A 10642-nucleotide genomic window follows, 5' to 3' on the forward strand; every position below is an offset into this window, starting at 1 on the left:
ATAAAATACTTGGAGCTAGTGGCTTCGATAATGAACCATCAGAACACTGCAGCTATTGGTAAAATTCCACGTCCTTTTTCACGCAAATGACACTATTGTGTTGAAGGCATCACCAAATGGCTCCTATATATATATATTTAGAAGTAGTGCATATAGTATTAATTGAATGATATAATTGAAAAGAAAAAGTTATTAGTTATCAAAAAGAAAAGAAAAAGTTATTATTGCATTGAAAACTTAAAGTGACATTTATTTTGATTTTTTTTGTTGACTAAAACGACACTCATTTTAAAACGGAGGAAGTATGACACTAATTGATCGTAAAGTTGAGCGGAAATCGAGAAATTTCGCTCCAATTCAATATCTTTGGTTTGATTTACAAGAACTTGAATACTACCTTCGTCCGTCCCTAAATATAGGAACCTTTTGCCAAAATTACGGAGATTAATAAAGTTGGTTGTAGTATTAAATTTGTACTATAATTATTATTGTTTTTACAATTTTATCCTTAAAAAAGAGAGTTAATTTATGTTTTGAACATAATATTTAGACTGGTGCTAGTCACACCCCAAAAAAAACAAATTACACCCAAATTTATTTAAAATTTTACAATAATACCAAAATTGTCCTCTTCATGTAAATTTTTAAAAACCCATCTTTTATGATCATTCTGAACCCTTACCCCCTTTCATCCACAAATCACCATAGATGTGCAACCAATATCTGAATCAAAATCTTTGTTATTGATCTGTACTATATTCATAAAGGTTAGTGAATTTCATGAATTTCATTTTCGATGAGTTTCTATTTGTTTATTGTTTGTTTTGGTATGAGATATGTCTGTCAATTTGATTTTAAGTGAGAGGTTAGTGTAAATTAAGTTTACGTGTATGTATATAAAACGGGTTAGTGTAGTTTACGTATGTAGGTTAATGTAAATTCAAGTTTACGTATGTTCAATTTAGATTAGTGTAAAATTCAGTTTACTTACATTCAATCTAGGTTAATGTAAATTAAGTTTACTTATGTTCAATTTAGGTTAATGTAAATTTAATTTACGTATGTATATAAGAGGTTAGTGTAAATTCAGTTTACTTACGTTCAATCTAGGTTAATGTAAATTGAGTTTACTTATGTTCAATCTAGGTTAATGTAAATTAAGTTTACTTAGGTTCAATCTAGGTTAATGTAGATTCAGTTTACTTACGTTCAATCTAGGTTAATGTAAATTAAGTTTACTTATGTTCAATTTAGGTTAATGTAAATTAAGTTTACTTATGTTCAATTTACGTTAATGTAAATTTAGTTGATTTGAAATTTTTATTTTAGTTAAAGGGTATATTAGTCATTCTGGGGTGTAACTTATTTTTTTTGGGGTGTGACTAGCACCAGTCTAATATTTATTGTTGATTGAAGAAAAGGATGTAAAATAAATAATGGTATCTTGGTAAAGAAATAATTAATATATTTAGAAATACCAAAGATGTCTTATACTAAGAAGAAATAAATTATTTTTTTAAAATGATCTTATAATTAATGACAGAGAGGTAGTATAATTCAACGTGTCAGTGGCATATGGTGGAATGTCATTGACCATTATCCTTTGCATTAGTTTTTTTTTTTTTCCAGGAGTCTTTGCATTAGTTGTGTTGGCTTGACGATTGGAATGTAGGACTGAACTGCATAAGTCAAAGTCAAAGTTTGGGGTCTTTTGCATATGTCATCCACCAAATCATCAACTTCAGCGTTCATTTGAGTAAAGGATTGATTGAGTTGGAGAAAAAAAACAAGAAAGAGAGAGAAAGGACACAAAACTTGAGGTTCTCTTCATACTCTCTTTAGACTAGGAATCAAGAGTGTGATGTTTTTGCGGAATGAACGACAAATGTTCATACTTGGGGTGCAATTTAAGGTTAGTTTGGTCGGTGGATAGTTCAAAATTGTTGATTTCTTTGGTTCTTTGGTAATACAAAATGAGTGTGCTTTAGCGGAAAAAAATTGTTTTAAAATGTATGTTATTTTTAGTTTTCAATGCAATAATAACTTTTTCTTTTCAATTATACCCTTCAATTAATATAATGTTACACTACTTCTAAAGTATTATTTTTTTCTTTAATGAAAAACAAACCAATAGTTGATTAGGATAATTTGATAAAATTGATATGACATTTGACTACTCTATTTCATTCCTTAATATGTGTGTAATTGACTAAAACGACACTCATTTTAAAACGGAGGGAGTAGTATTCAAAATTTGTGATTATTTTCCTTATGTATTCAAAATTTCAAAAAGGAAAATACATTCGACCCTTTATACTCCCTCCGTTCCTTTTTAAGTGTCACTTTAGGAGAAAAAATTTGTTTCTATTTAATTGTCACTTTCAAAGTTCAATGCAACATTAAATGTTGTTTTACCAATATTATCCTTAATTATTTATTGCGGAGAGATAAATATATGAAATGAGATATAAATGAATAAGGTCATTATAGTAAAAGTATAGCTTATTGTATCAAAAGTAGTATCAATTTTTGATTGTCTTGGTTTGTGTAAAATGTTAAAATGTGACAATTAAAAAAAAACGGATGTAGTATTACTTTTTTTTTTCTTTTTGAGGAAACCCTTTATATTACTTGTTCTTTTCCAATCCATTTTTTTAATGTAAATTTTGTAGCCATTTTTTAGGAATGCAAATTTTGTAGCCTTTTTCATTTATAAATTACTATAGTTTTTTTTCAGGGTAATGTTAACTAGTGCCCCCAGAACATTAGTTAAGAGACTAATATGAAAATTTTACATTGAAAATTGTTAAAAAATGATATGTTCAATTTTTTAAAAGTCAAAACTTTATTGTTTTCAAATAAAAATTTCTATTTTTTACTTTCTTAACTAGTGCCACAGGGCACTAGTTAGCATGACCCTTATTATAATGGTCCCATGTAAGTTGCTTACCTGCATTTTGAAAAGATGGGTTTGTATCTGCATGTTGATTTTAATTAAGGTTGAATCTTTTGACAATCGATTAAATCCTGTTTTATCATGTATATTCCCTCTAAAACATTTCTTAACACACCTTGTGTGGGGTCACTTTCGATTGTGTTAATATATATTTTATTCTGATTTGTTAAAAAAAAAAACATTTCTTTGACTTTTATAGTCTATTAAAAAAATTTCATGACTATTTTCAGTCTCTGTTTTCAAGTCAACTCATATGTATCATTCGAAATCTTGAATTTTTTTATATTAATGTGTAGAATATTATAAGACTCTTAACCAAAAAATAGTTTTTGTTTTTGACAAAACATGAATTTTATATATTTTTAACGTTTAAAAATTCATATTAAATTCATGTTTTGTTAAAACATTCTATTTTTTTTTTTTGTAGAGATTCTTACAATAATTCAAACATTCCTACAAAAATATGAAGGACAACATGATATAACTTAAAAACAATGACCAAAAGTGTGAACGAAAAACTTTTGGGGGACAAAAATTTGAAATTTTTTTTTAAAGGGAACTCTAACGAAAAGTTGGACTATAAAAAAAATTGTAAATTATTTTTTATGATTTGGTGGGATAATTTATATATTTTGATAAAAGTTTATGAACATTTTTTAAGGTGAAGTTTATGAGCATGACAATTTATTACGGTGATTTGATATATTTTGATTTTATAATTACGTTAATATTTCGAATAAGGATATTTTGACTTTATAGAGACAAAAATATATTCAACCCTATTAATAATTCTTAACCAAAATCAACTTTTTATTTATTATTTAATAAGAGTAAGGATAAATAAAGAAATCAGCCACTTATTAATTGCTTAAGTATGGCTGCAGCAATATCAAGCAACTTATGTAGAATGTCAGTCCTATCACCTAAAGGTGAAGTAGTTGAGCCTGAGAATTTCTTGTTACAAGAGTCAATTTCCTTTCCAACATAAACCATTGAGTAAGCAGCCAAACCATATTTATTTTGGTTTATAGAATCAATTGCTTGTGGAAGTACGGTTTTCACTAATGGAATATATGTCTCAGCACAAATAGAAAATTTTCTTTGCAATTCAATATCTTTGGTTTGGTTGACAAGAACTTGAATATAATTCAATGTGTTGGTGGCATTTTCTAGAATGTCATTGACCATTATTGCGGCTATACCCTTTGCATCAGTTGTGTTGGCTTGAGGATTGGAATGTAGGATTGAACTGCATAGATCAGAATTTGGTGTCTTTTTGCATATATCATCCACCAAATCATCAACTTCAACGTTCATTTGAGTAAAGGATTGAGTGAGTTTGAGAAAAAAACATGAAAGAAGAAGAGTATAAAGAGGGAAAAAGGACATAAAGTTAGTTGAGGCTCTCTTCATTTTTTCTCTCTTGTTACTAGAAATCAAGAGTGTGTTGTTTTTGTGGAATTTATGAACAATGTTCTTACTTTCGGTGTTATTTAAGGTTAGTTTGGTCGGTGTTCTAGTTCAAAATTTGTGAATTTTTTGCTAATGTATTCAAAATTTCGTAATGTATTCAAACATTTCAAAAAGGAAAATTTATTTGGCCCTTTTACTTTGGTCTTTTCCAATCCATTTTTTAAAGTTAATATTACAGTATATGTAGTTTTTTCACATAAAATTACTATAATAATTTCTAGTCTTTCGTATATTATAATTGTTTGTAGCATGTAAGTTGTTTATTTGCTTTTTGTAACATTGGTTTTTTTTTTTGTCTACATGTTGATTTTAAGGTTAAATATCCTCTTCAGTTATGTTATGTTCTGTTCCTACTTCCATATGGTTGTTATAAGATGCCAAAATATAGATTCTTCCAGATGATGTTTTGTCTGTTCAATTAACCGTCACTAAAGAAATACACAGAAAGAACAGCTATCAATTATTTGTAAAAAAAAAATTCTCTATTAAAAAAAAGCATTATATAACAATCTAACTATTCCGCAAAAATAATTGTTAAATTTTATTTTTGGTTACTTAAAAAGGGTCGGAACTTCGCAGGAGGTCACCCATCTTAATAATATACTCTCGTCCAAACACACTTAACTACAAAATTGTGATGGAATCTAATGCATTAGTACTAGAATGATCACACCTATAATATCTTAAAAGATAGATATCTTATGTCATATTTAAAAACAAAAATGTTATATATTTAAATCTAAAAAAGTAGTAAACAATGTTATTATGTTTCTTATCATATATGTGCAACAAATACATAATATATAAGTGTCTATTCTATCCCTATCTTATGGTGACTATAGTGTAGTTTATGGTGTTTTATGAGAGAAAAATGATAGTTAAGAAACCGTGCTCTTGAAGGACCTCCTGAACCCCCGAATATTTTATCTTGGAAGAACCCATGTAATGGATGGTTGTAGAGCTTATGTATTTTGGTCTAACTCCAACATCTTTTTATTTTTTAAGAAGTCAAAATGAAATTTATTAAAATCACAATGAGTCATGACCAACACAAAAAGTTTAGGCTAGGAGTCGTAAAGTAGCAACATACAAAGAATATCCAACATCTTTTATTCTCCTCTCATTATTAATACTATTATCTTGGATGAAAAATGAGTTACCTTAGATAAAAAAATAAACAAAAGGAAGAGTTGAATATATTTTTCATCTCTACTTTTTTTCGTTATCGTAGAAAAGTGTCATGTTCGTGACCCTATAATGTAGTTGCATTTTGATTTCTCTCTTACCTCAATCATATAAGATATAAGAAGTCGAATATTTTGGTTCAGAAAAAAAGAAAGAAAAAAAAAAAGTCGAATATATATATATTTTTTTTGAAGGAAGAAGTCGAATATTTAAAAGTTACGGTTTTGTTCATTTTTTATGAGCAGGGTACAAGTACAACACTTCTCGGAGCATATGAAGGTTTATTTTTCTTAGATTCAATTCAAATCCTCCAATTTAGGATAACTCCAAAAATAAATCGGGGGATGACTTTTGAGGCTTTTGAAAAATTCTCCGAATTCTTTACCGATGCTATTTTATATACTTTCAAAAAAATAGTAAGGGTCTGTTTGATTCTGTTTTTGAAAACTGTTTTCTCTTCTCTAAAATTTGAAAATTCTAAAACTTGTTTGATTGACTACTTTTTAAAAATTGTTTCCCAAAACTGTTTTATATTTTGCTGTTTTTAAAACTAAAAAAATGAGAACGGCTAAATAGTATTTTGATTTTCAGTTTTCAGTTTCCAAAACTAAAAACACGAAAATGTGGTATATTTTCATTAATGGTATTTTGATAAATAAGTGATAGAATTTTCTTATCTATAAAACACTTTTTAAAAATAAGATTACCAAGCAGGTATTTATTTTATTTTCTTCTTAAAAATAGTTTCTAAAAACTGATTTATAAATGCTTTTAAAAAAACAAAAACTGAAAACACAATCAAACAGGCTCCAAGTCTTTCGTCCCTATATTTGATTATGTTTTGTACATCTTTCGTTATACTTCAGATTATTAAGACCCTTTCTCTTAAAAATTAGAGAATTAAGAAGATTTTTTTTTTTTGAATATGACATGCATTTAATGTATGAATAAAACTTTTTACAACAATGTGTATGTACCGCCGCTGCTGCTTTCTGTGCAAACGAACCGGCTGCCTCGATCGTACCCTTTGTCGAACGGGGCTCTGATACCACTTTATTAGCGCAACACTAAAGCTTGTTCAACAAGCAATGAAAACCAGAAGCAATTTTGTAGTTTCTAGGGTTTGTAGATTTATGAATTATAGAGAGAATGAGAGAAGAGAGAGATTAAGAGAATGAAGAAAATAGTTGTTATTATTGATTCTGATGAAAATATATAAAGGAGGTAGCTTATATACAATGTCTAGCTAAGTTGCTTGAAGTACAAGCAATGTAACAAACTCTAGATCTTATTTGCTAACCTCTAACAAACTTGTAACAAACTAAAAAAAAAAGTGATTAATCACTGATTGTGATTACACTAAAACTAATCTTGAATTAAAACAAACTAACATCCTCCCTTAATTCAAGTTTCCACTGCCTTCATTCCAATCAAGCTTCTGAGCTTGATGAACCTGTCAACCTTCAATGCCTTAGTGAATATGTCTGCAAGCTGCAGCTCAGTAGAGCAATGAACAATCTACAGTGCTCCCTTGTTCACTTGCTCCCTCAGAAAATGAAACTTGGCTTCTATATGCTTGCTTCTTCCATGCGGAACTGAATTTCTTGCTAAGCTTATAGCAGATTTGTTGTCTATGAACAATTCTATAGGTCTGCTAACTTCTATCTCCATCTCCTTGAGTATATTTTCAAGCCATATTGCCTGACATGCTGCCATACACCCTGCAATATACTCAGATTCACAGGTTGACAATGCCACAACTGGTTGCTTCTTAGCACACCATGAAATTGGAGCATTCATAAACTTGAATAGGTACCCTGAAGTGCTCTTTCTATCTTGTTTGTCTCCACACCAATCAGCATCAAAAATATGTTATCAGCTCAATAGAATTTTCATTTAACCACTTAGGAAATAAAATGTCATACTGCAGTGTTCCTTTGATGTATCTCATCACTCTTTTGGCTGCTAGTAGGTGAGATACTTTTGGTTCACTCATGAATCTACTGATTATGCCAATTGCATATACAATATCAGGTCAACTACTACATAGATACTTCAGTGAACCAACTATTTGCTTGAAAAGTGTAGGATTCACAGGTTCTTCATCTTCATTCATCACCAGTTTTACATTTGTATAAGCTGGTGATGATGATGGATTGCAGCTCATCATATTGAACCTCTTCAATATGTCAGATGCATACTTCATTTGGTGCATCACGAATCCCTCTGCAACTTCAGTAAATTCCATGCCTAGAAAGTATGTCAATTTTCCTAAATCTAACATTTCAAACTCACTCATCATTTGTGATTTGAATGCTTTTATCTCATTCATATCACTACCAGTCACTATCAAATTATCAACATAAAGACAGATGAGTAGTTGATTACCTTTACTTCCTCTCTTCACATATACACCATACTCAGACTTGCATTTGACAAATTCTTGCTGCACAAGAAAACTGTCAATTCTCTTGTTCCAAGCTCTTGGTGCCTGTTTCAATCCATAGAGGACTTTGTGTAATCTATACACCATATCCTCTTTCCCTTTGATTTCGAAACCTGGTGGTTGTGTCACATACACTTCTTCATCTAAAGGACCATTTAGAAAAGCAGATTTTACATCCAAATGATGCATTGACCAATTCCTTCCACAAGCTATAGCAACTATCAATCTCACAGTTTCCAATCTAGCAACTGGAGCATATACTTCAAAGTAATCCATATCAGCCTTCTGCATGAATCCCCTAGCCATGAATCTTGCTTTGTGCTTGGCTACTTCACCATTTGGCTTCAGTTTCAACTTGAAAATCCACTTCACATCTATTTGTTTCTTACTAGCAGGCAGTTCAGTCAATTTCCATGTGTTGTTAATGTTGATTGAATTCAACTCCTCAATCATAGCATTCTTCCACACATCTTCACTCAATGCTACTTCATAATTGATTGGTTCTACATCTGCTAATAGTGCAAAATGAACAAATTCCCCTTCTTCATTAACTACATTATCTGGAATGACTTCATGTCCAGCTAATCTAGTTGAAGCAAATCTCTGTCTAACTGAATTTCTAGTGACTTGATTCTCTTCAACATGCACTTCAGGTTGAACTTCAGTATCAATTTGAACTTGTTCAACTTGATCATCATCTTCAATTATTGTGGGAATTGTATGACTGGAACTCTTCTCTTTCTTGGTCCAATCCCATGCTTCATTTTCACAGATTTTTACATCTCTACTAATCACTATAGAGTGATTTAGAGGATGATATAACCTGTATGCACATGTTTCATGATAGCCAACCAGTATCTTAGACTCAATCTTATCCCCCAACTTTCTTCTCTTTGCATCAGGGATATGCATATAGCACAATGAACCAAAAACTCTCAAGTTTTTGCTGACTGCTTGCATCCTAACCAAATTTCTTCAGGAATTTGATTAAATTTTTTAGTGGGGCATCTGTTTAAGATGTATGGTGCAATTCTTACTACTTCTCCCCCAAAATGTATTAGGCATCTTCTTCATCTTTAGCATACTTCTGGTCATGTCAAGCTGACTTCTATTCCTCCTTTCAGCCAAACCATTGTGTTGTGGAGTATAAGGAGCAGTGACTTCATGCACAATGCCATTGTCTTCACGAAACTTCTCAAACACCTTTGAGGTATACTCACCACCACTATCAGTTCTTAAAATCTTAATGGATTTACCACTTTGTTTTTCCACTAAGATTTTAAACTTCTGGAACATATCAAATGCTTCACTTTTGGTCTTAATCAAATATAACCAGAGTTTTCTGCTAAACTCATCAACAAAACTGATGAAATATTTGTTGCCCCTTAATGAAGGAACCTCTAAAGGACCACACACATGCAGATAAATAGTTCAACTCTACAGCTTTCATATTGGTCTGATGATTATCAAACAACTTAAAGGTATGAACCAACTTTCTGAATTACAGCTCTCAGTGTTGTTTGTTGTAACCATCATCAATAATGAAATCAAACCTTGAAAGAACGAAACCACAGGCTCTTGATGCCAATTTGGGTCAGTGAGGGGAGCTAGGCGGACCGCCCACATCGAGGCTAAAACAACCGCACAAGCAAGAGAGACACCACACTCTTACCCAAAACCTTAAGGCAATGGGTTTATGGGTCCTCTTACTTATAATGTGTTCAACCTTTACTATTTTATCCGATGTAGGACATATAACTCACGCTTGCAAACCAACACTTAGGGGTAGGAGTTATAACCCACAACGGGCGAATCAAGGTTCTCATGATCGAGCAATTGATCGTTAACTATAATGAAATATGACCATTATATGAGATATGAATATCTGTATTTACAATTGAAGTATGTAATTTTTAAACTCAAAATGAAGAAATTTTTAAATAAAATGCACATTGTTGTGTTTCATTTCATTCCTTCCATTTAAAAATATTCAATGAATATTATCTGATGGCATGTTATTCCTGATCTCCCAGTTCCATCCCTTTCCATCCATCCATCCATCCATCAAAAGACATCCTAAATTCCCACTTCAATGTTGGTGTGACTCTTGCCAGTTTCAGTTGAGATACAATCATGCCAATTTGGACTGTATATATAGATAAGTGCTATGGAATAGCTATAGACATGTGATTCTTCATCTCACTATCCCTGACCCGACAAAGAAATTTAATTGAAGTTGACAAAACAATCACTTTCAATTAGGAAATGGACACCAACAACAGTTTCCATTCTGCATCAAAAGAGAAAAAAAAAGTTGGTCTAGTGAAAACTAAGTTTAATGTCTGCAGGTCCAAATCCAATTTTCAACTTCCTCACTCCTTTTGCTGATACAATTTTGAGACTAATATATATATATATATATATATATATATATATATATATGTCTTCACGAGTTCAAACACTGTTCTAGTTTTTAAGGTTGTAAAGAGATAAAGAAAGAATAGTGGTTAGAAACTAGTGGTGTACATACAAACAGCTGCTACAATTATCTATAGAGTTATAATAATTTGTATAAACTCAAC

General features: G+C 30.8%; 1 protein-coding gene across 1 annotated transcript; it reads right to left on the reverse strand.

Moving 5' to 3' along the window:
* Positions 1-3796: 3796 nt before the first annotated feature.
* Positions 3797-4403, reverse strand: LOC11422901 (uncharacterized). Its single transcript, XM_003609762.3, has one exon. The coding sequence runs from the start codon at positions 4367-4369 to the stop codon at positions 3806-3808; it is 564 nt and encodes a 187-aa protein (XP_003609810.2). The 5' UTR covers positions 4370-4403; the 3' UTR covers positions 3797-3805.
* Between the last annotated feature and the right edge of the window lie 6239 nt (positions 4404-10642).

The sequence above is a fragment of the Medicago truncatula genome, chromosome 4 (assembly GCF_003473485.1).
Source record: "Medicago truncatula cultivar Jemalong A17 chromosome 4, MtrunA17r5.0-ANR, whole genome shotgun sequence".
In the NCBI taxonomy this organism is placed as follows: domain Eukaryota; kingdom Viridiplantae; phylum Streptophyta; class Magnoliopsida; order Fabales; family Fabaceae; genus Medicago; species Medicago truncatula.